Source organism: Microtus pennsylvanicus, chromosome 10 (assembly GCF_037038515.1).
Source record: "Microtus pennsylvanicus isolate mMicPen1 chromosome 10, mMicPen1.hap1, whole genome shotgun sequence".
Taxonomy (NCBI): Eukaryota; Metazoa; Chordata; class Mammalia; order Rodentia; family Cricetidae; genus Microtus; species Microtus pennsylvanicus.
This window is the reverse complement of record NC_134588.1, coordinates 4,460,762-4,486,250: the sequence shown is the minus strand read 5'-3', so window position 1 is coordinate 4,486,250 and position 25,489 is coordinate 4,460,762. Positions and strand designations below refer to the sequence as shown.

The 25,489-nt window shown below is 41.9% G+C and overlaps 1 protein-coding gene across 2 annotated transcripts; it reads left to right on the top strand.

The window, feature by feature from the left end:
• Window positions 1–7,167: 7,167 nt before the first annotated feature.
• Serpinb8 (serpin family B member 8) lies at window positions 7,168–25,272 on the top strand. 2 transcript variants are annotated; one of them, XM_075987621.1, is made up of 7 exons: window positions 7,168–7,459; window positions 13,927–14,103; window positions 15,718–15,855; window positions 18,667–18,784; window positions 20,756–20,898; window positions 21,394–21,546; window positions 22,387–25,256. In XM_075987621.1, exons 2-7 carry the CDS (start codon window positions 13,936–13,938, stop codon window positions 22,789–22,791), a joined length of 1,125 nt encoding a protein of 374 aa, XP_075843736.1. In that variant the 5' UTR covers window positions 7,168–7,459; window positions 13,927–13,935; the 3' UTR covers window positions 22,792–25,256. The 2 variants fall into 2 exon arrangements, with proteins under 2 accessions (XP_075843736.1, XP_075843737.1); XM_075987622.1 differs by having other exon boundaries at window positions 7,183–7,301; window positions 22,387–25,272.
• The last annotated feature ends 217 nt before the right edge of the window (window positions 25,273–25,489 follow it).

Here is a 25,489-nt window from a genome sequence, read left to right as displayed (position 1 = left end):
ATCTTACCCTGTCTTGGCAGGATATGACAGTCCTGTTTTATCCATTGATGCACACTCTGTATCGCTGTCAGTGGTTGAGGTATGGGCATTTCTTTGCCCAAAGGCCAGTTCTGCCAAAAAGAAAGGCTCCAGGTGGAGTGTCTTTGGTGCTCAACATTCTCTCGGGAATAGAGCGGTGTTGCCAGGAGCAATTGTGTCTCATTACCACAAAACTCTGAGTTAGATTAAAGGCCATTTTCTACAGCTCTTTGAAAAAGTTGAAGATTATCTATCTATACTGAGTATAATCTCTATATATCTAAGGAACCTGATTAGTCTAATTATAAATGACAAACTTAGATGACTATTAATCTATATAATTCTCAATATCTATCTAACTTAAAGACTAAGAAAATAAACAACTGTGAAACAAATGAGGACAATGACCTCCAAATATAAACAATGTACAAATATACATTGCAGTAGGTAAATATATATCAATACACAAATATTATATAAGTATCTTAATCAGAGGTAGAAATGTACACTGCAATATGGTAAATATATACAATATATATATATCAATATCAATACAATATATGCCAATACATAAAAAATGTTTTAAACAGAGGTAGAAACATACATGCATACAATAGTCAATATAATTTAACTTTGTATCAATATACAAGAATCTATACCAATATATTTTTCTAAAAACAGTAACTCACAATTACAAATCTATTATTCCATCATCCCTCTTTTATTTTTTCAAAATGATCCCTGAGCTTATAAAATTCCTCCCCCAACCCTCAATCGTATAGTAATTATAATCAACCCCTAAATGATGTCTCTAAACCCAAGGGCAAACTTTACTGGGAGAGGGAACGTCGTCCTCTAGAATTACTTCCAGCTGTCATAGGGGCGACGTTCTTTCTAGGGGATCCTGTGAAAGTAAAATGATGGTTAAATTTCAAGATCAATGTCTTTTAAAATTGCCAATAGTCTCTGAATATTTTGTGCAGGTCTGGCCAAAATGTTGTATAAGATGTGCACCATTTCAGTTAACCAAGTTGGAACTGTCTTGTGCAGCTGGTACCCAAAGCAGGTCTTGTAGTAGTGCTATCAGTATCATGACGTCATATTGACCAGGTGGAGTTGTTGTTATGGGGCCCCATCTTCTTCCTGGAAACTTCAAATGTCAGTTCAGGAAAAACTCATTGTTCATTGTGAAAAACTTAAACATTAATCATATAGACATATATATGTATATGTATATATATATATATATATATTCAGTGAAAGGCATGATAGATATATTCAAAGTATGATAGATATGAAGAAAAGCAAAGATGTTTTCTAAACTCATATTTCTTTCTGTCCCATATCATGGCTCTTGACATGAGACAGAAACTCCAGAAACTCTGGGTTTTTCTCTTACTAACAGGCTTGGAATTGGAGAGGGACTGAGCCAGAGTCCAACTTCAAAACCAGCTTTATAAATTTAGAAATATGGTTTAATATATTTTACTTACACAACTCATTCAGTTTTCTTGATATTTCCTATTGGGCAGGTATTTTTCCATCTGTCAGTATCCAAACATCCAGGGTCCCTTGAGTTTTTCAAAGGTGAGTGTTTTCCTGTGGAGATAAGACACTGTAAGGTGCTAGCATGAGGGGAAGTGACAGGTTGTTCAATGAGGAGGTGAAATTTTCCATCCTTCATGAAGCTCATTAAACTCAGGAAATAAATACCTCAAAATAGCTTCAGAAAGTCCCTGAAACTGACCAAAATCAAGAGACTTCTCCCTCCACAACTCTACAAAGCAATGAGGACTGCTGGGAAATCTCTCATTCAAGGTGAGTTACTTGGAAGCAGAGACCAGCGGAGCTGTGTGGAAAAGGCTTATACAAACTGAGCCACTGGAAAGTTCACTCTGTAACCTGTTGAACTGCCTGAAAACTTAGCAGTGTGCCCCAAGTTTCCAGTTTTTGTGAGCTGTCACCCACACTGGCTGAGCTTTGGTCTTTGACTCACCTCTGATTCTGTAAGTAACCTCTCACCAACTGTTCTGAGTTACTACTGCTATGATGAACACAATGACCAGGAACAAATTGGGGAGCAAAGACTTCATTTGACTCATGCCTCCACATGGTAGTCCATCACTAAAGGAAGTCAGGGCAGGAGCTCAAGTAAAGATGGAACCTGGAGGCAAGAGCTGATACACAGGCTTTGGAGGGGTGCTGCTTAGTGACTTGCTCCCAGTGACCTCCTCAGCTGACTCTCTTATAGAACACAGGACTACAGGCTTGCCTTCCTGATATTATGGAGGCATTTTCTTGAAGTTCCCTATTAAGTTGGGAGCATAGGCCCCAGTCCATCGGATCTATCCCAGCCCCCAGGCCTGAGAGTTATATTGGTCTGGACTCCAAATCCCAGCAGGCCAAGTCCTGACCTTTTCCTGGTGGGGAGGTCAGGACCACTCCCACAGAGTATTTAAATGGACTGCCAAAGAAGAATACTTGGTCTCTTTTCCTTCCTCCCGGTGGTGGCATTCGTGGCCACTCGGTGCTACCAGAGAGTACAGAACTCCCATTTAACCTGGATAATTCTTAATTTGGCTTGTTTTGATTTGGCTTGATTGGGATTTTGCATCAGCAGAGAGCTCACGTTAGAAAAATATTTCTAACATTCCCCACACTCCAATAATCCAGCTGTGTCATGTTGACATAAAACTAGCGAAAAAAACCCCAATATTTCTGTACGTATCTCCAATAAAACTCATTGCTTCAGCAAGTTGGTCTTTGGTGGTATCTGTGCTTTGGTTTGTCATAAGTGGGCAAGGAGATATTTGTTCATATCTCCCCAGGAATATTACCACACAACAATTGAACAAACAAAAAGCTTGAAACTTGAACTTAAGAATACAGCTAAGTTTATACAAAAATAGCATTATCAGCTGAGGAGTAGTGGTGCACGCCTTTTATCCCAGCACTCGAGAGGCAGAGACAGGAGGATCTCTGTGAGTTTGAGGCAAGCCTGGTCTACAGGGCAAGTTTCAGAATAGGCTCCAAAGCTACAGAGAAGTCCTGTCACAACCCCTAACCCCAAAAGCATTATCATATGATTCAAAGTACTCTTCAAATGATGTAAATGGAACCTGGAGAAAAGACCAACAAAAGAAGAGATTCTGAGATGGACAAAAGCAAAGTGCTACCTGGAATGGAAGGCCACCAGGGCCATATCTTTTGGCTCTGGCAGTTAGAAGAGCCTCGAGGCCTCAGGGACACTTTCAGGGAAGACCAGCATGGAAATCAAACTTCAGGAAACTATGAAGCATAGGTGGGAAAATGCAACAGTCAATGCATACTTCCCCACTTTTAGAAACTTAACTGTAAACACCGTATAGAGTTGTGGTTATTTGTTTTAATAGGGGAAGTACTGTGTATGTTTCAGATAAGACTCCCAAGGGCTGAGGAGGGAAAGATACAGGAGTGAAGGAGTCATGGCTGGACATGCAACTCAGTGATGGTGCCTAGCCAGTAGAAGGCTCCGGGTTTTGTCTACATCCCTGCCAGTTCAGCGACCTGACACCCATCTGTAATCCTAGCACTAAGCACTCTGAGGCAGAACTAGGAGGACAGGAAGTTCATAATCATTCTCAGTAATAGAGGGAACTTGAGGCAACCTGGACTAAACAAAACCCTGTATCAAAACAAACAAATAAACTGTAAATTCAACCAAAGAAAAACAAAAACATGAAAGAAAAGAAAAGAGGTAAAGATATTGCAAGAAAAGGGGAGGGATAGTTGGCCATAACTCCTTAAAGTGGAAAAGAGTTAAATCTAGATATGTATGCCCCAGGGTAAAGCCTTCCTGGAACAACCACCTGCTTTGGGACCATCTTTGCTACTCAGGTTTAAAAACAAGCAAAGGCTGAAGTTTCTTTATAATATTGCAGATGAAAAGCACCCTGAATACCCGATACACACATCGGCAAGAATTGAGTTTGTTCTGAAATGACTGTCACTCTGAACCTTAGTGTCTGTGTTTATGTTGAATGCACATTGAGCCCTTCTAGTTCCTCACTAGAAGCAGAGCATAGATAGTCTAGGAGACTTTAGGATCAGGAGACATTTTTCTGCACTGCAGTCTGGCATTTGGGGAATCTGCATCTGAACAGAGGAAGAAGCGCTGCTTTGTATGAATAGGGTTGAGAGGAGCAGCTTTCGGCAAAGCATTACAAGAGATGACTGACACTGGGTGTTAGCGCTGTGATTCAAAAGCAATGATTAGTAATGAATGATTACATGTTGTAATAAGTAGCCCAATGACTACCAGTCTATTTTGGTTCATAATAGTGTTTATTTTTGTATATTAACAAATTTTTAATTGTTTTTTGGGAGGGGATTTTATATCATGTATCCCAATCTCACTCATTTCCCATTCCTTCTATATCCTCCTTCCCCAGAAGATATAAAACAAAAAACAGAAACACTTCTCGATGACCACCTTACAATGACTGGCTTCCTCTGTCAATCACTGCCTTCTCTCATGCCAGTAGAGTTGTCATGTCTCCTGTAGTCTTGCCATACATGTAACCTCCTCCATGTTTCCAGCTTCTCTCACACATGTTTGTTGTTGTTGTGACATTGGAAACTGTGGTGTGTCATGATGTACACCTTAAGCATGTTTTTAAAAGAAAATTAGTCACGTATTTGCATATTTTTTAAATTACTTATTTTTGAGATAATATTACAACATTTCCCATTACTGCTCTCTTTCACATTCTTGGGCCTCTTTTTATGTTCATTGCTATAACTATCACATGTGTATATATGTGTGTGTGTGTGTGTGCGTATGTGTGTGTATGTATATATATATATATGTATGTATGTATACATATATATTCCTAAATACATAAATACAAACTGCTCCATCTGTATGCTATTCATATGTACGCTCTCAGGGCTGCTCATTTGTCACTGAACAACCAATTGGTGTGTTCTTTTCCAAGAAGACTATAATGGTCTGTTCTGTCCCTTTAAGAGATAAGCTCCAAGGCCGGGCGATGGTGGCCCACGCCTTTAATCCCAGCACTGGGGAGGCAGAGGCAGGTGGATCTCTGTGAGTTCGAGACCAGCCTGGTCTACAGAGTTAGTTCCAGGACAGGCTCCAAAGCCACAGAGAAACCCTGTCTCAAAAAACCAAAAAAAAAAGAGAGAGATAAGCTCCAGCCACTCTCTCTGCCAGCTGCCGAGGAAAGCCATCTTCCTTCCCCTCTGGCCCTTCCAGCCTAAATTCCTTCCTTCCTCTCTGTCTCTCTCCTGAAGAGGCAGCTTCTTCCTATCTCCCTTCTCCTCTCCCCTCTACTTTCCTCCCTCCCTTCTCTTTCTCTCTCTCTCTGTGTCTCTCTCCTTGTCCCCCTTCTCCCTCCCTCTCCTTTTTTCTCCTTCCCTTCCATAACCCACTAAATAAATACCTACTTTTTCTGCATGCTATGGCTGTCTGTCTATCTGTCCATGTGGCTCCCTGCCTAGAACCCACTGGCCCTCATGGCCTGTGGGCCACTCCTGAAACAGCGCCAATTTACTTTTACCATAACAAAGACTATTTCTTCCACTCAGTATTCATTAGTTGCTTGAAGTTCTTTGTGTATGGTTTAAGCTCTGTGGGCTTTCCCCTGTCCACTTAAGCATGTCTATTGTTATCCTTGCTCAGTTCTTGTTTTTTAAGGGTCACTATTTTAATTATGCTTAACTTTTCTGTCTTGGTAAGTGCCTCCCAAAAGAATATCTAGAGAATACTTTTGTAAGAAAGTATAACTGACACCCAGGCAGATAAAGGCTCTCTTGCTGAGTGAATGCCAGATGGGCTCTTAGAAACTGTCTGAGAGGAACTTACCCTGTCTTCACATGATCCTTGTACTGGTTTCATAGACTTTGATTTTTAGATCCTATAAGCAGTAGGAACTCCATTTTGTCTCTGTCTGCCATTCTTCCCTGAGCTGCTACCCACAATTTCCTGAGGCTGGGCAGCAGCCCCTCTCCCTAAACCCTCACAGAGGTGTAAGCCACAAACGTTCCACCCCCTTCTGGGTGGTAGTCCCAGAGCCAATCTGAATCACCTAACTACAGAACTCTAAAAGACTGAAAGAGTGTTACCGGGGAAAGTTCCCAAACTCTTCTTTTCATATTACACTATAACTGAATGGGACTCTGGAACTGTCTTTTTGTGGTTTTCCCCTTTAAAACTGGCTGCTGCCCCTGCATCAGGACCCAGTCTGGAGTTTGAACCCTGTCACCTCCCTGATACCATTTTTTCTAAATACATTTTTGGCTTACTTGAACCAGGTCTTCTGTGGTGGATTACTCCCAGATTCTCTGACTCTAACACGGCATCACACGCTCTGAAGGCTGGAAAAGACAAGTTTCAGAGGCCTGGAAATGAGACTTTCTAAGCTCCATAATGGTCTTCCAAATAGGAGTACAATGCAGTACAAAGTGTTCAGATTTTCAGTGTTTCATACCAAAACAGATGAGCTAGCATGCAAGCTAAAAATTAAGGGTAAAGGTTTGGTAAAGAAAGCTTGCATTACATTCTAAACATCTCATTTCCTGAAATATGTTTTCTTTAGGACAGCCAACAATCCAGTTAGTAATGAATCAAAATTAAAGCAAATCTTCAGATCCCTGTCAAAACATCAAACTAAAACACACACAAAGCAAAGTACATAATTTTTTTTTGCAGTACAAACATGTTTATTCCTAGTTGTAAAGCCTTTTAAAGAGTTTGTGTGTTTTATCGCATTTGTATATCATGTGTATATTTGTATAACAGTCAACATATCATCATGTGATCAACTTTGAGGATGCAAGCCAAAAGCTAGGTTGCTAAGCAAAACAGTCCAGTATGCCCCAACAATAGCTGCCATCCCTGGCTTTGCCTCTGGTTAATTTTCAAAGTTAAATTTCAACTTTCAAAGCTGTTCTTTCATACACACAAAACAAATGTAACACATAGTGACCTGGGAAAACAAACTAGTCCTGAAACGGGGCAAAGTCATCCACACTGTCCTGGGCTACTAAACCCTAGCTTTGTCCTCAAATCCAGGTACTGGTGTCAGTAGACCGCCCTGCAGCCCTGGAGGAGGCTGTTTGGCCAGTCCCCTCCCATGTGCCACTCTGGGTAGTGTGAGTCAGACTGTTGGGGCCTGTTCATTATGCTCTGAGTCACCGGAGGGAGCCTTGCCCCGGATCAAGGCGGACTTTAATTGTCCACAAAGCAGGACTAGAAGAAGCCGCAGCCGCAGTTAATCACTAAGGTAGGAGCTGTGGGAGGCTCTCACACCCCCAGGTTCCCAGAACAGACAACTGCTCTGCGGAGCCTGGAGGGAGAGGCCCGGCGGGAGAAGGCAGATCCCGCAGATCCCGCCAAAGGAAAGGCAAGAGCCCGGGAGCTGGCGAGGACGCCAACCAACAGGTAGGGGCGGCCGAGGGGCTGCAGGGTCACGTGGGTCTAAGCCTGGGCATCCCGCCTCGGGCGAGGCTAGCAGAGCGCAGGCGCGTCCTGGGTCCCGCGCCTGCTTCCGGGTGGGCGTGTTTCCCGGGCACACAGAGGCCTCTGACACTGCTGCGACCCCAAACCCTGGGCTTTGATGCCTGGCAGTGGGCGCTGGAGCTTTTACATCCCTGAAAGAATAAGCTGCGGGTGCAGAAAAAAATGCTAGGGAGTGACCTGCTAGGAGCCAGGAATTTTCGTGGAGCCTCGAGCTAGTTTGGGGTGTTGGGCTCATCCCACGCTGGGTGGAAAAGTCCCCTCTGTTCCTCATTTACTGCCAATACCCTTCTCCTTCCTCTCTCTCACGTCACACAGTTTTCCACTGGACTGTCCCCCCCCCCCCAACATTTTCTTACCTTCCCTTTATCTTTCTTTCATTGACTGCTTCTTGTCAACATAAAACAAAGCTGCTTCATCCCCCCCCCCCCCCCGCATTCCCCCTGCCTGTGTAATGTTCTTCAGCTGAGCTCCCCACTTTCTAGATTCTCTTCAGCTCTCAGGCACCTGCCCTACAGCTGTGCATCGCAGGCCCAGACTGCCTCGGAGAGCTTTTTGTCCCATGTCAAGGCTGTGTGTCCACCTATGCTGGGATGGTGGACCACGCAGACATAGCCTCCAGGTTCTCTTAATCAGCCGTTTCTGAGGTCACGATTTCATTTTATTTCCTCCCTCCCTCCCTTTCATACACAACCTTCAAATATTGGACATCCCCTAGAATAAGGTGGATTTCTCTTTGAAATTTTCACCTGTTAACAAAGGCTGGAGTCAGGATGTCCAAAGCCTCTAATGCTTGCTCTGGAATGTTCGTCTGTTTTTTGCCCTACATTTCCAAACTGCAGTGGCTGCCACCTTACAGCTTCGGATGACTTGATAGCTCCCACACTTCTCAAATGGAACACCTTCCCCATTCCAAGCTAGTTCTTCATAGGCACTTCCTATGCCTCTTGACCTAAATATGCATTTTGCTGGGAGCTTTACACTGATTCTTGCTTCCTCCCTCTTTCCTAATTTTCAACAACCACTCTACCTGAAAATACCTACTTCTCCAGTCAGGGTCTCATCTATATCAACAGTCAATGGTCCATGATAGTGGCCTAATCACAGACTCCCTAGCCTCTTTATATACCAAATAGTGAGCTGTGTCATTTTCCTAAGGCCTGATATCTACATATAACACTTTGTTAGAAGTGTTTAGCTTCTAGCACCTGGCTCATGTTTAGACTCATCAATTCAGCAAAAGAGACCCATCCTATCTCCCCCTGGTGTCTCACAGGATTCCAAACAGACCAGTCCCCAGAACACCACACAAACATGATCTGCCTACTTTTTTTTTGTGCCTGCCAGTTTCTCAGACTGAAATTCCCCCTTAGTACCCCCTCCAGAATTCCTGCTCACGTTTTCAGAGGCAGCTTCTTTGAGATGACTACATGGGATTCTATTAGAAATCAGCTCCACTACTGGTGGGATTCCTTGGCACAGAAACCTTGACAAATTATCTGCTTCAGAGACCAGGCATTTCAGTGTTTCTGTGGTCAGGGATTTGACAAATATTTTTTTCTCTTCTCCTTTTTTGACATTTGTCGATTTTTGTTGACCCTTGCAGATCTGTGTCTGAGACGTGGGAGCCGAGGATCTGAAATAATGGGGCAGACTATAGTCTAATACAGACAACTTTAATTATGTGCATATCATGTATAAGAGTATACTTTTATACATGAATGCAACAAAGAAAGCAACAATTCAAGGGAGGTTGTTCAGTAAACATGATCAGAAAAAATGTAAATAAATGCCAGCAAGCACACACTAAATATTAACAGAACTTTCTCAAGACAGACCAATTGAAACACAGTTACCTGGCATGCACTATAGATTATATCTGGGAAATCAGGAAAGCAAGGCAGAGGCTGTATCTAGATTCAGAGTACACTGAAGACGGCAGTCAGCGTGTCCTACCATCAGATTGGGTCCTATAGCTACGTTCAGACATCCACCAAGAATTAACATGCCCTATAAATGGAATGTAAACATTTAACTGAGGAGCCAAGAAATCACATCCAAGAACAATCCAGGGGAAAACTGCTCTTGAGGTAAAAGGCCCTCTTCCTTTTCTTCTGGAGCCTCTCTTACAGCTCCTGGGGCATTGTTCCACATGGGTCGTTCTTTTGTCGTGTTCTGACAAACATGAAAGGAGACGACAGCACAAATGCTCTCTGAATGTTTGCATTTGGGAGATTGTGGAGAAATGAAGTGTTTCATACTCCCAGCAAAAGAATGGTGTCACACACTCAGAAGCAGGAGACTTGGTTTTCAGGGTGTCACTTCTTCTGTGAATCCTCTGGACAGTGCTTAATTGTCCTTGTTCTTATTTCTTCACTTGTAAAAATGAAAATTAACTGAATACTAATTCATTTATGTGCCAGTCTAGTGGCAGAATGAACCCTAAAGGTATTATTTAGTATTTTACTAAAAATAATTTCACTTTAGATTTACTAGGCAAAGTCCATTTTGCTTGACCTTCCAACTTTCTCAAAAGCTTCTTGTGTAACTAAGATTGAGACAAGAAAACAAGGACAGAGTCATATTTTCACGTCGCTCCTGTTCTGGATTAACTTTTGTAGTAAGTAGGACCATGCTTTCCGTCTGTATGTGTGTGTGTGCGTGTGTGCACACGTGTGCATGCAAGTGTGTTTACACATGCCAGTGGGTGTGTGCATGTGAGCACATTTACATGTGTGTGTGATCATGTGCTCACCAAACTGTGGTATGCTGTTGCCTACTACCTGGGTGCTAAAAAGGAATGGGGTCAAGGAAGTGAGATGAAGGAAGGAGGCGTGAAAGGAACCAGAATTAGGAGTTTGCAATTAGGAGCAATTACATGTAAAGTAGCTGTGTTTCATGCAGTAGTTTAGTTTATTCTGTTGGCCTGTTCAGATAAGGTGAAACATGCACCTCACACACACACACATATGCACACACCCCAAGGTTTTATCCTAAGGTAGGATCAAATCAGAATTTGGTCATGATTTGTCAGACTTTATTTTCCTTTTCTTAGAGTTTCTTTGGTGCCACCTTCTGGTTGATGAAATTTGTGCAATTTGTTTAGGCCTCTATCTTCTGAAATGTCAAGTGCAAGGTGAGGCTGTGAGGACAAATGTTGCCTGGAGACGAGATAGATCCTGCTCTACTGGGGCTTGCACAAGGCATGCCATGTTACCTGATGCCTGTACTCTTTGAGGGCAAGGCCTGGAGAGGTTTTATAATATGGTGACCCAGAAGAACTTCAAATTTTGCTCTATAATAGATGCCTTCTCTTAAAACCTGCCAGGATGGGGGGAGTTTATACAAAAACTTGGGCAAAATTCCCCAGTCTGAGCCATAAGTTCCCCACTTTTTATTGTGTCTGAGAGATACAAGTGACCATCAAGTCCTTGGACCTCAATATAGTATGAGTGCAAAGCTACTGTATGTGACGTTCTGAGTTCATGATCTGTCTATACAGGGAAATGAACATGTGCATGGCCATAAGCTCTAGGTAAAGATTCTAGTGTTTCCCATATTGTTTTTGTTGCTGTTGTTCGTTAATTTTCCAAATTAGAACGTAATCTTCTTGTGGGGTTTAAAAGTTCCAGTTAGAATTATATGTGCATATGGGAGAAAAGATAGCATATTAAAAAAAAAAACAGTTTGTAGGTGTAGAGAGAAGTTTCTGTCCCACCCAATCCTGTAGTCATTAAGTCTACACACAAAGGCTTATATTAAGTACTAACTGTTTGGCCTCTTAGCTCAGACTTATTATTAACTAGCTCTTACAACTTAAATTAACCCACAGTTTTTACCTATGTGGCTTGGTACTTTTTCCCAGTAAGGCATTTTCATCTTGCTTCCTCACATCTGACTGGTGACTGTGTCTCTGCCTTTCCTTTTCCCCAAATTCTCCTAGCTTGGTTGCTCTGCCTATACTTCCTGCCTGGCTACATGCCAATCAGCATTTTATTAAACCAATACGAGTGACAAATCTTTAGAATGTACAAGAGCATTATCCCACAGCATGTAGGGCCATAGTGACTAACTTGGTGAGATTTAAATCTTCTAAAACTTACTAGCCAGTGCTATCATAAAGCTTAATAGAAATACACACAATAAATATAAAATTATTGTGAAAGACAATAATTTAAGATTACAATAACTAATAACAGCAACTACTAATAATAATCATGTGACATTTTGGTACAATCATAGTGATTAATAATGAAGGATTAATCACAATGATAATAATGATATAAGTAATATTACTTTTATCACTTGAAACAAGATTCATGCTTAAATTGGACTCTTATTTTCTTGGTGTTTGTTTATTTATGGTGCTGGATGTGCTTTGGGGGAAGGGTTTTGAAGTCAAACCCTCTTTTTACTTACAACTTGAGATAGCATATCTCTGAATAGTCTTGGCTGGTATTGAACTTAGTCTGTAGCCCAGATTGTCATTGAACTTGTAATAATTATGTTTGTCTCAGTTTCCCTAGTAAGTGAGACAACAAAACTGTGCTGCTAGGCCAGACCTAGATTGGGGTGTTACTATTTCCAGAGCCAGGTTAATAGGGCTCAACTGGGTAGCCACATTTCAATGATGGCTTTGGGGTTCTTGGGTATGCATGGGTATAAAATTGGTTGGAGGCAATTAATCTACATTTCAAAGGGCGAAGATCTTAATAAATACAAGGTTTCTAAAGTTAAAGCTTTGGAAGGAAGGAAGTCAGGGCTCTAAGCAGGAGGAAATCTTTGCATATTTGGCCAAGTTTAGCTTTATTTCTTTTTAGTGAAGCTGAGGGAAAGGCATTCTGGCCAGGACAGATCCAAAGTCATTGCTTCTAGGTTTGGATTTCATGTGAAATAAACCCTCTCCCCTCACACCCTCTTTGCAGGTTGCCACACTAGTCTCAATAGCTCTTGTGTAAAATGTTGTATCTTTTTGGAGTCACACTGATTCGCATAAATTTTTCATCTTCAACAGTCCACATTTAGGTTATACTATCCTAAACAGAGCCTCTAAAACTGGTAAATTTTTATTCTTCCAGTTTTTACTTTTCATGGTAACAGAAGTACACTGTGCATCTGCAGAAAATTAGTTATTATTCTTAGAAATTTTTAAAATAATTATATTAAAGACATCAAACTGAAAGAGGAAATAGCAGTATTCTCTTGTTTTGTTTGTGTGTGATGACTAGGAATGACAGGCTCTGGAATCCAGGAGTTCCAGTCTCTAATGACTCAGCGGATTTCCGGAAGGGTCATCCACATCCTGCTCAGCCTTCCAGTCCCTCCCTCCTTGAGGCAATTCCTGTATTAACCTCATTTTATTGGGGTTAAATGGGCAATGCTGAGAACAGTGGCTGGAAGTGTACCCCAAAGGCTACTTAATGAGGGACTTACTGTTAGAGGGAGGGATTAAACATTTTTGGAGATTATCTGAGCCCCTTTTTCAGAGAGTCCTATGTTCATGAGCCATATGAACATTGGTTACATTTGTATATATGCAGGGGGGATATTTGATTTTGATTTCATATTGGTTGTATACTATTTTTGTTAGACAAGCATTGATGGAGGCAGTGTGGAAATGAATGGAAAAAGATGGACATCTTCAGGACCAGAAGTTCTTTAATTAGAACAGCTGAAGTGCTGCTCTCTTTCTGCGGAAATGAAACTGTGCGTGTGAATGTAGCAGCGGTGGTTAGGGTTTTACCAGATGGAAAAGCAGAAACTTTGGTGATAGAAGATTCTGTCTGCATGTCTGGAAGTGGTGATGCCACCAGGTTTGGTGTGTGGATCTCCTCAACGCTTCCCTGTCCACCTGAGGCTCTTAGGCCACCAACCCTTCAATTTTCTTACAGGCTTATGACTGCATAGGACACATATTCATCATCTCCCAGTCCTAGAGGCCCAAATTCAGCAGTTGTACACAAGAGCCTGGTACCCTGCTCTCACCAAGGCCCCCAGGGAGAATTTTGGATTTGTTTTCTTTTACCAACTTCTTGAGGTGGCCACATTGGTGGCCTGTCATCACAGGGACCTCTGCCTGCATCTCTGTTTCTTACCCTGACCTTCCTACTTCTCTCTGTTTTAAGAGCATTTGCAAGTTTATTACACTTTCCTTAATACTGTAGGTTAGTGTATATGTCTAAAATCCTTAATTAAATACCACAGTAATGTACTTACTGCTAAGTAATATAATAAAATAACATTTACAGGGCTTAGGGGTAGGACTGGGTATCTTTGAGGTACAGACTGATATTTTATCTGATATGCCTAGTGTCCCCTGAAGGAGGCCCTGGTGTCCATGTGACTACAGAAATCCTCTGTTGATGTACCTCTGTTCTGTGCCTTTCGTCTAGACCTCTCAAATGGGTGACCTCTGTGAAGCCAATGGCTCTTTTGCCATCAGCCTCTTGAAAGTATTGGGTGAAGAAGACAAGTCACGAAACCTGTTTTTCTGTCCCCTGAGTGTCTCCTCTGCCCTGGCCATGGTCTACTTGGGAGCCAAAGGAAACACTGCAGCCCAAATGTCCCAGGTATGCTTACTGGAAGTTGCAGGAAGGGGTGCATGGGAGACAAACAGCAGGTTGGTTTTGGCTCCCTACACCAGGGATTCTTTCTGTATCCTCAGCCAGCAGGTAGAAGTCAGTGGCTGATGGTGGAAGGGAGACTCTGTAGTGTGTCATATATGGACCAGCACAGGAGCAAGGCATCATCTTGGATGGAACCAGTCATCTCCACAGTTACAGGAGACATTGAGTGTTAAATTCCTTTATCTGGATAAAAGTGATCAAACATTCTGGTAAATTCACATCTTGCAGAAAATGGTAATTAGAGTCCTGACCCACACAAAGGAACATGATGCACCCCATCTTTGTTATCGTTCTAGTTTTTGAAGCGTTATGTTTTAAAGAGTCATGCAGCGTGTAAGTAAGCTTTTGTGGAGGGAACACACAATCTGCATTATCTACAAATGACACAGTCCTGATAGTTTGGAGACATACTTTTAACCATGTAGAAAAGCATCACATAAGTCACCATGTGGATATTACCTGGCCACTAGCATGATTGTGTGTGGATGATCTCCTGCAGTACTGAACTCTCTGGGGAAGAAATCTTGAGAGTGAGATTTGATCGGAGTCATACACTCACTTTGATTTGATATGTAAATCACAATTTGATTTGGAAAATAAGAAATTTTGAAAGCTTCTTCCTTTTTATTTCTGCTGTTTTATTCTTGTATTCCCTGGTTATTAGATTCACTCCTGTTGTCTAATTTCTTTCTTTTAATATTTATTTTTTTCCATTCAAAAATTTACACTTTCTCCCCTCCTCCAATCCCTCCACTCCCCCAACCCCCCTCCTTAAGAGAGGGTAGGGAACTCTGCCCTGAGGGAAGTTTGAGGTCCTCCCAGCTACATCTAGGCCTAGGAAGCTTTGCATCCAAATAGACTAGGGTCCCCAAAAGCCAGTGGCTACAGATGGAGATAGAGACAGAGACCCTCATCAGAGCAATGGACTGAGCTCCCAAGATCCAGTTGAAGAGCAGAAGGAGGGAGAAGATGAGCAAGGAAGTCAGGACCGAGAGGGGTTGGTCCACCCACTGAGACAGTGTGCCTTTTCTAATGGGAGCTCACCAAATCCAGCTGGACCGGGGCTGAATGAGCATGCGATCAAACCGGACTCTCTGAATGTGGCTGACAAGAGGGGCTGACTGAGAAGCCATTGATAAAGGCACTGGGACTTGTTCTACTGTTGTCTAATTTCTATGCTGTGCATCGATCCTGGGTTATGACATGATGCCTTACTAGGATGGATGATTCCTGCAGACCAAGGACTCTTACCCAAAGAGGGCATTTTTGCTTCCCCAGAGACACGTCCTAAGGGCTCAGTGCTTTTGTTCTCATAGCAGAGAGGTGCTACTGACATCTAGTGGGTAGAGGCCACAAACGCTGCCAATGTCCTCCAAAGCACTGGGCAGCCCCATCACAGCTTCAGATGACAAACATGCTGGCTTGTAAACCTACTGAGACAATCACCCTGGACTCCTTGTACTATAGGAACACGTCACATTGTCATCCCTTAGCTGGGTTTGTGTGCAGAAGGGGAGATAATGACCGTGTTTAATAGTCTATTTATTCTATTCCTAGGTACTTGGTTTGAACAACGGTAGAGATGTTCACAAAGGTTTCCAGACCCTCCTCTCAGAGGTTAACAAAACTGGCACCCAATACTTGCTAAAAAGCGCCTGCCGACTTTTTGGAGAAGAATCATTTGATTTCCTTTCGGTATGTTGTACTCAGACATTGAGGAAAAGAAGTTGAAAACAATAAAAATGACGAAAATTGAAGAAAAGCAGGCAGCAAAGTTTAATGGTCTCGTCATAGAAATGTGCTTAGAATTACTCTTGTGACACTGTAATTGTGGATTTTAGGACTGGTTTTGAATTATGTCCTCTCAAGTTCTTTTCCTGACAAATCCCTCCATGATGTCGAAGTCAATATATTATCTTCCTGCACCCAGATAGATATCTTCACCCTTTCTCCCCTCCCCTTGAGTGACCATGTCATCCACTATGTTATATAGAGCCCCTCCCCATTCTACCTGTGCTTTTGGGGCTGAGTGTTGTTGAGACAAACTTTCAAAGTTTCTAAGATCTACTCTGTCTTCTAAATCACCACTGTTAAATGAATTCTGATGGGTTGGTTGTAGGCTATGGCTTCCACATTATTATAGATTGCTTTTAATGGGTCTTTTTGTGCCTGTATTGGTTATTTACAGTCTCTCAAACCCAACCACTGAAAAAAAATAGTCTAAGATAAAAATGTCTTCATGCTTGAGCATACAATCCCAAACTCACAGTCCACTAAAACGAGTGAGGTCTGACAGTCATGTCGCATAATGTGCAGACTGTCACTGACATGAAATTAGGGAAATGAATGGTGCAAGCTTGACCATTTTATTGGCTGAAAGTTCTGAGTGTTCCTACATAAGGCTCAGGAGGACGCTGTCCTGGCTATGGTAAATTCTGTCCCTGTTGGCTTGCTGCTTTAGTCTTATCTATCACTGGAGATGACTCTGGATCCCACAGCTCTTCTAATGAAGTCATGTTCATTTTGAACATCAGCTGTACATATTGGTGGCACAATAACTCATAGTCTACATTTCTACTGTATATGGGCTCTAAAACATTTTAGGTATTGAACAGAGAGTGAAATTAATTGCTACATATGTATCTGAAAACATATTTTTGTAGGGAAGTTATCTGAGTTATACTGTGTTAAGGAATCTCCTAATTTAACTTCCACTTATGTTTGACTTTGCTGATATAAGCGAACGTATGTAGAGGATCACGTACACAAATACATTCATTCATATACATATATTTAATGAGGATCCATGATCCCTGTTATCTTTTGCTACTTCCAAGGACCTTTCCTTGTTCCCGATAATCCAACTGTTGCTCTCAACCTTCCTAATGCTGCGACCCTTTCAAACAGTTCCTCATGTTGTGGTGACCCCCAACTATGAAAGCATTTTCATTGCTACTTCATAACTTTCATTTGCTACTGTTATGAATCATAATTTAAATAATTTTGGAAACAGGCTTGCTAAAGGGTTTGAGAACTGCCCAATCATTGTGTTCCAGACATAAACATTTGTTGTAATAGGAGCGGCGGGGCTGCGTCCACAGCACCCCGCCGCCTGGCTAGCTTATGCCCCAAAATAACAACACACAAATTGTATTTTTTTAAACACTGCTTGGCCCATTATATCTAGCCTCTTCTTGGCTAACTCTCGCACCTGGACTAGCCCATTTCTAATAATCTGTGTAGCATCAGTCTTACAGGGAAATATTCAGCCTACGTCCATCCTGGGTCAGAGCTTCATTGTGTGTGTCCCCGAGAGCTGAGCTATGGCATCTGTCTGAGGCATCTTACCTCACTTCCTCTTCCTCCCAGCATTCTGTTCTGTTTACTCCTCTCACCTATGTTTTAACCTTTGAGGCCAAGCAGTTTCTTTATTACTTAACCAATGACCTTCCTCCATCAAACATTCTGGTTACTTCCTTGTCTACTTTTAAGTTTACATTGTAGTTCTTTACAGTGTAATCAGTAGAAAAGTGTGAGTGCCTGCCAGGTGGGAAAACAGAAATCAAACAAAGTCATCTTGGTATGTCTGGAAGAGAAATATCTGTGCTTTGTGCATGGATAACAACAGTCCTAACTTGGCTTAAATGTCTTTGTGTTAACAGGCTATGGACCACCCATTGTGTACAGGGTATTCTGCTAACAGGCTATGGACCACCCATTGTGTACAGGGTATTCTGCTAACAGGACATGGGCCACCCATTGTGTACAGGGTGTTCTGCTAACAGGACATGGGCCACCCATTGTGTACAGGGTATTCTGCTAACAGGACATGGGCCACCCATTGTGTACAGGGTATTCTGCTAACAGGACATGGGCCACCCATTGTGTACAGGGTATTCTGCTAACAGGCTGTGGACCACCCATTGTGTACAGGGTATTCTGCTAACAGGCTGTGGACCACCCATTGTGTACAGGGTATTCTGCTAACAGGACATGGGCCACCCATTGTGTACAGGGTATTCTGCTAACAGGCTATGGACCACCCATTGTGTAAAGGGTATTCTGCTAACAGGCTATGGACCACCCATTGTGTACAGGGTGTTCTGCTAACAGGACATGGGCCACCCATTGTGTACAGGGTATTCTGCTAACAGGCTATGGACCACCCATTGTGTACAGGGTGTTCTGCTAACAGGACATGGGCCACCCATTGTGTACAGGGTATTCTGCTAACAGGACATGGGCCACCCATTTTGTACAGCGTGTCCTCTTAACAGGCGGCATGCCACCCAGCCAGGTGCATCTTTTCTCCTGGCATTCAGTATTTCTCTCAACATTGGGTAGTGTAGGAGACCCACATCTTTTTGAGAATTGCATGAATACATCTTGAAATACAGCATCACCTCCACAGATCCTTATGCTAGAAAAATGTTAAGAAAAAACATTTGTTCCCCCAATTGTGAGAAACTTAGCTGAATAGGCTCCAACCCCTGTTTGTGCCCATAGACCTTCAAGGATTCCTGCCAGAACTTCTATCAGGCAGAGCTGGAAGAGCTGTCCTTTGCTGAGAACACTGAAGAGTGCAGGAAACACATCAACAACTGGGTGATGGAAAAGACTGAAGGTAGGAGGCTTTGATTTAGGTGGACTTTGGAGTTAGGAGGGACAGTGAGCTCTGTGGAAGATGGGGCTGGGCCCTCCATGGTGTTGCTCCTGTGGCCTGGTTCTCAGAGCTATAATGATGTGTATGCTGAACTTTCCTTGGGACTATCAGATTGTAACATTTAAAAACTAACCCAATGTTGAGTCTCAGACTGCTTCCCTTAAAACTGTGCCGAGAAGTCCCTGGTAAATGCTTCCTTTGGGGTCCCTGGTAATGTTCTGCTGTTCTCTGAAACAGAAGTATCTTCTCTTGGGATGAAGTTTAGATGGTGTATCAGTTAGAGTTGGCCCGTTCCCTACCTGTTGGAATCTGAGCAGTTCATCAGTTCACCTGCAGCCTTCATCCTTCTCTTAATGTGACCGTGGTGACCTCATCCTCCTCTTAACATAACCAGGGGGACCACAGTTGTTTCAGAACATGACTCTTTTTCAAATTTGCTCTAGAATCTTGTTGTCTTGTTACTATTGGGGTTACAACACTCACAAACCTGATTTCTTCCTTTCCTCATGAAATATTCTGGCCTGCTCTTGACTTGAATGTTGAGTAAAAGAGGGTGCCCTAAATAACAAGAAAGAAACCTAGAGACTTCTAAGATGTGGAGGAATTAAAAGTCATTTACTTGTTCAAGTGACATCTAGAACCTAGCATCTAATACATTTAATTGATATGATAATCTTACCATATTTGAATTAGCAGTGGTTCCCTAATCATAGTAACAAACACTGGTCAGACCGTGAGCCCAGGAAGGAAGAGCCTCCCCCTCCCCACCCCCCCCCCCCCGTAGTTCATGCATCATCACCTAGTGGGCTCTGGCATGCCTGTGGATGAGATAACAGTACGTCAGCAGAAGCAGTCTCAGAAGTTTGCCTTTTGTGTACCATCACTTCTCTTTATCTCTTCACATCCTCCATGTAGGCACCCCTTGTATGCTTTTCCAGAATAGTAGAGCTGAAGGCTGTCTTTAAGATCATCTTGTCATTGGCCATGGAACTTGAGCCCTTTATCCTGTTTTCATAATTTCTTTCTCTGGCTTACTTTTTGGATAGCCTTCCTTCCTTTATATATACCTACATATACCTATACACACACACACATGCACACATGCACATATATACCCACACATCTATATACATAGATGTGTATGAATATATACCTGTATATATTACAAGTATATATTTCTGATATTTTGGAAACCTCTGATTATATGAATGTGATTTGGAAATTAGTACTAAGTAGTGATTCTTAACCAGGACTGGATTTACCTTCCAGTTGTCACTTGACAGTAACTGAGGGTATTTGTGGCGATTGAAATTGAATCAGGTATAACTAACTAAATCCTTTACCTTGCACAGTGAAGTTGTACCCAACCAAGAAGTAATCCAAGTAAAATGTCCATAGTAATGTAACTGTGATCTTGTAGTGCTAAGACCAAGAGGGCATTGTTAGAATCAAAGATACTGGCTTATTTTCTTAGTGTAGCCAACTGCTCTCTGTGAATTGAGCAGAAGTTCAGGGAAATGCTCTCATCCTGAACTGATAAACACGCAAACTCAAGGCTAAGCCATAGCAGCCACACCTGCTTTCAAACTTCTCTCTACACAGGGCATGTTCACACATACCTGATACATCAGTACTACTGAGGCTGAAGAAGGAAGGCTGCATGTTTGCGGGTAACTTCTGCTGTGTAGCAAGGTTGAGGCCAGGCTAGTGATGCAAAAGACTTATGAGCAGCAGAAAACATGATTCTTGTTTAAGGACAAATGATGCATTAGACAGGACTGAAGCCTAGTTCTCTACCTAATCTGGCCTTTAAATTTTATGTCAGGATAATTGATTGTAGGAGAGTGCTTATCACTACCCTTATCTCCAACTCACAATAGACTTTTCGTACAGTCTTCTTCTTCTTTTAAACATTTTTTACATTCTCTACAGGTAAAATTTCAGAAGTTCTAAGTCCTGGAACAGTCTCCTCACTGACTAAGCTCGTTCTCGTGAATGCCATGTATTTCAAAGGAAAGTGGAAGGCTCAATTTGACAGAAAGTACACAAGGGGCATGCCATTTAAAACTAACCAGGTAGGGCAGTATTTTCCAATGTATTGTTATTTTTTATAAGTAGAAAGCTGGAAAGATGGTGGATGAGAAAAGGAACAGTTTGTTTTACACTTGATTTTTATTCTATTTCTGAATTAAACTAATACCTCTTCTATATCTTTAATTAGAGGTAGAAAGAGAAACTAGAATAATGTGTACACTGGTAGTTATCTTTTTTCTTTACTCATCCTTGGTCAATTTCTTCTTACCTTAAATATGGAATGGAATTTGACTTCTGTCAGTTAAACAATAGCAGGCTACACAAATGTGTGATTTTACCTAGTGATACCTCATCCAATGAACATAAGCCCATTCAACACTGCAATGGGCTAAGGAAGATTTTACATTTAACAGACTAAGTGCACAGAAATAATGATCATCTTATACTCTTCTGAGTCCCAAGAGTTGGATATAAGTTGTTTTTAGTAAATTATATTTATCATTTTAGAAATTTAATTTCAATTTAATTTTCATCAGGAGAAAAAAACAGTGCAGATGATGTTCAAGCATGCTAAGTTTATGATGGGGCATGTGGATGAGGTGAACATGCAGGTCCTGGTTTTGCCCTACGCAGAGGAGGAGCTGTGCATGGTTGTTCTGCTTCCTGATGAGAACACTGATCTGGCTGTGGTGAGTCCTGGGCGCCGAGTGTCTGTGCATTGCCAGTTGAGCTCATTTTCCAAGTCCGTCTCTCTGCTGCATTTGCAGTGTTTCCAGCTAAGAGTTATTCTAGGTCGTGCTGGATGAGCATGCAGGTGTTCCCTTCAGTGAACATGTGTATGCACTTCTTTTCATGTTTGTCCAGAAGTAGACAAGTTTTGATGACGTTAGGATGAGAACGTTCCAAAAATATAACAGCATTTTTTTTTTAAATTTAGGAGGGTGAGGCAAGTTGATAGCCCAATCATTCTTCAGCAAAGATCCTGGAAGAAGGATAGCATTGGATGGTGGCAGAGTTTCCCGCATATTAACGTGCTTAGGAACTCCATGGGTAATAGTTTCAGAAATGCAGATTGTAATTCAGCTTGAGATTTTGCATTTCTAACAAGTTTTCAGATGAGGCAAGTGCACAAAGACCTAAAGTATGGATCTGCAGTTTAATTTAATCCTCTTCATGACAGCAAAGGAAAAAAATTCATGAAGTAGAGACTTACAAAGTAGAATGTGTATGACCAGGAGTGTTCTGGTAAGTCAGCTGTCTGCTGGCAAAGCTCCTGCCCACCATGGGAGGGCACAGGATAGATGGTAAGGACACTTGATTTCCTTTTTTTTTCTATGTAATCAGAAAGCTATTGACATATGTCAAGAATGAGAACTACCATGGCCTTGTGAGAAGAAATTGAGAAAATTCTAGGAATAGAAACAAAGTCAAATGGCTGTCACTCCTCACTAAGTAAAGGGATGAAGAAATGCAAGTGACAGTAGCCTACTGTCCTCCTAATTTTAAAAACTGACCCTTTGTCATTTCAGGTAGAAAAAGCCCTTACCTATGAGAAGTTCAGAGCTTGGACAAACCCAGAAAACATGACAGAAAGTAAAGTCCAAGTTTATTTCCCCAGATTAAAGCTGGAGGAGAGTTATGACCTGGAATCTTTTCTTCAGAGTTTGGGAATGACAGATGCCTTTGAGGAAACAAAGGCTGACTTTTCTGGAATGGCAACTCAGAAGAATGTGCCCGTGTCCAAGGTTGCCCACAAGTGCTTTGTTGAGGTCAACGAGGAAGGCACAGAAGCGGCGGCGACCACCGCCGTGATCAGGAATGCCCGGAGCTGTCGAGTAGAACCAAGATTTTGTGCTGACCACCCGTTCCTTTTCTTCATCTGGCACCACAAAACCAGTAGCATCCTGTTCTGTGGCAGGTTCTCTTCTCCATAAAAGCATTATCGTGGGCTGAGGATGTATCTCAGTTGGTAGAGCACTTGCATCGCAAGCACCACGCCCTGGGTTCAACCCTAAGTACCCTATAAAAACAGGCATGATGGTGCCTTCCTGCTGTTCTAGCATTTGGGAGGTACAGGGCAGGAGGATCAGTTCAAGAGTCATCCTCAGCTACATAGAAAACTTGAGGCTAGCCTTTTGATACCTGTTTCAAAAAGACAAGAAAGTGTAACGTGTGATTGCTTTACACATATTTTTTTTGCCACATGCCAGAATTAAAATCCCATGTTTCCAGATTGGCAAGGTGGTTTCACTGCACAAATAAAGAGTATACTTACTAGTTGGTGAATATCTTTGCTGACAGCTCCAATGCCATGTGTGGGGAGTTTGGAGCCGAGAAGGCCATACTTGATTTGTAGTGTCTAAGTAGCTTCTGATTGTCTCCAGCCTTATTCACAACCCGGATCCCAAAGTGCTATCCCACACTGCTAACATCTCCACCACTGCTAGTCTTATCAGCCAATGCCAGTTGAAGATCCCCGTTACATCTATAGAATAACTGGAACTGTCCCCTGTCTCACAAGAAGCTGAGACAATCTCTCATTCCATCAATGTTACTGAACAGTCCTGCATGTCCACCATTTAGACAACTCTTCCCTCAAGTTTCAAGTACAAGTTCAAGGCTTCAGCCTGGAGAGATGGCTCAGTGGTTCAGAGCACTGACTGCTCTTACAAAGGACCCAGGTTCAATTCCCACCGCCCACATGGCAGCTCTCACAGCTGTTTGTAACTCTAGTTCCAGGGGATCTGACACCCTCACAACAATGCACATAAAATGAAATAAATTTAAAGAAAAGAAGAAATAAGTTCTGTAAGTAAGTTACAGGAAGTAGTTAAGAGACAATGTTCTAAAGTGTGGTGGTCATCTCCCCCAGTTCTTTCTAAAGTTTCACAGTGTGACCCTTATCTCCCCTACTTCTTCCTAATGCTCCACGGTGTGGTCCTTATCCCTCCCCAGTACTTTCTAATGCACGCAACCCCAAAGGAAGCTTCACTCTGAACAGTTCTTACAAACCAGATGTCTAATTAACCATCTGCTCAGATGTGAATCAAATGCACTCCTGATGCCCTAAGTGCACATACATTCAAACACCACTAAATGAATCCAGCATGTTGTATTTATACATGTATGTGTGTGACAATTAAAGAAGTCCTGAATCTAAGAGTGAGCGAGGAGGGCCCAAGAGGAGTCGGGTGCAGAATGCTAAATAATTGAACAGAATAGGAATAACTGAAAGTAGCATCCAGTAAGTTCTGAAACATGCATGTACCCATGATGGCATCTGCATAGTTAAGACACAGAACAGGACCGTCACACCTGCATTTTTTCTGTAAACTTTGTAATATCTCTTTTTCATTTAAATTTTTTAAATTAAAATATAATTTCATCATTTTCCTCATCCTTCTCCTCCCTAATACTGCTCCTATGTGAAAAAAATTGAAATGAAATTTATGCCGTGGCAATGCTGAAGCATGTGTGGGCAGCCCATATATGACAGTTCTGTTGAACTTGTCTGTATTGGGTTTCATAGTCTAGATTGGTGATGACAACTGACCAGGTCTCTTCCTCAAAAGGGCACCAGATCTCATTAAAGATGACTGTGAGCCCCCATGTCGTTGCTGGGAATTAAACTTAGGATGACCTTCAGAAGAAGAGGCAGTGCTCTTAGCTTTTGAGCCATCTCTGCCGCCCAACTTTAGAGCCCTCTTCCCTTGTCTTTAACCATAGTTAAATATGCATATTTATCAGTCAACATACAAATGCAATGTGCTGAGTCCATTCAGTGTCCCTTGCATTTGTGTTTCTAGGAATGTTAGAGAACCAATCTAACAAATTCTCACCACCTGGATAACTCATTCTCTCTTTCTCAGAAGCTGTTGTTTGTAACTCTTAATCTAGGGTATGGCCCCATGATATTTTCTCTATCTACATTGAGATGTCAATTCCTGTTGCAACTTTCAGGTCTTGTTTAGGTAGCCATATTGTTGGGATTTCATTGCTTAGCTTGCCTGGCATAGCTAGAAGACACAATCACACAGCAGACTTCCTGGTCCTCTGGTTCCCTTTCTGCCCCCACTTCTGTGATGTACCTTTGTAACTGTGCTATCCATCGGCTCCATGTTCCATTTCACCACTTACACCCCCTCTCGGGCAATTCCTTATGGAATAATGTATCTTTCGTATTATTACTGTCAGTCACTGAAAACATTTTTAGAGTCTCCTTCATTGCATTAAACTTTACATATTACATTATATTATATATTGCATTATACTATATATCAATAGTTTCTTTTGTTTCTACTTAATATGTCATTATATAGACATAATTTGTTAATCCATTCATAATCTTATAGATATTTGCAATGTTGTCAAGGTTTTGCTACTGTAAATAAAAGTTTTTAAGAATACTTATGTTCACATATTTGTTTCCTAATGCTTTCTCTTTTTTTTGACTAATTAGGAGGTGCAGGTATAACATTTAAGAAACAGCCAAGCTTCTTATGGTAGCATATATATTTAATTCTAGCACTCACTAGGGAAGGCAAAGGAAGGAGGATCTCTGTGAGACAGAGGCCAGCCTGGTTTTCATAGTAAGTTCTATGTAGGCAGCTTCTCTACCTCTCTATGTCCAAT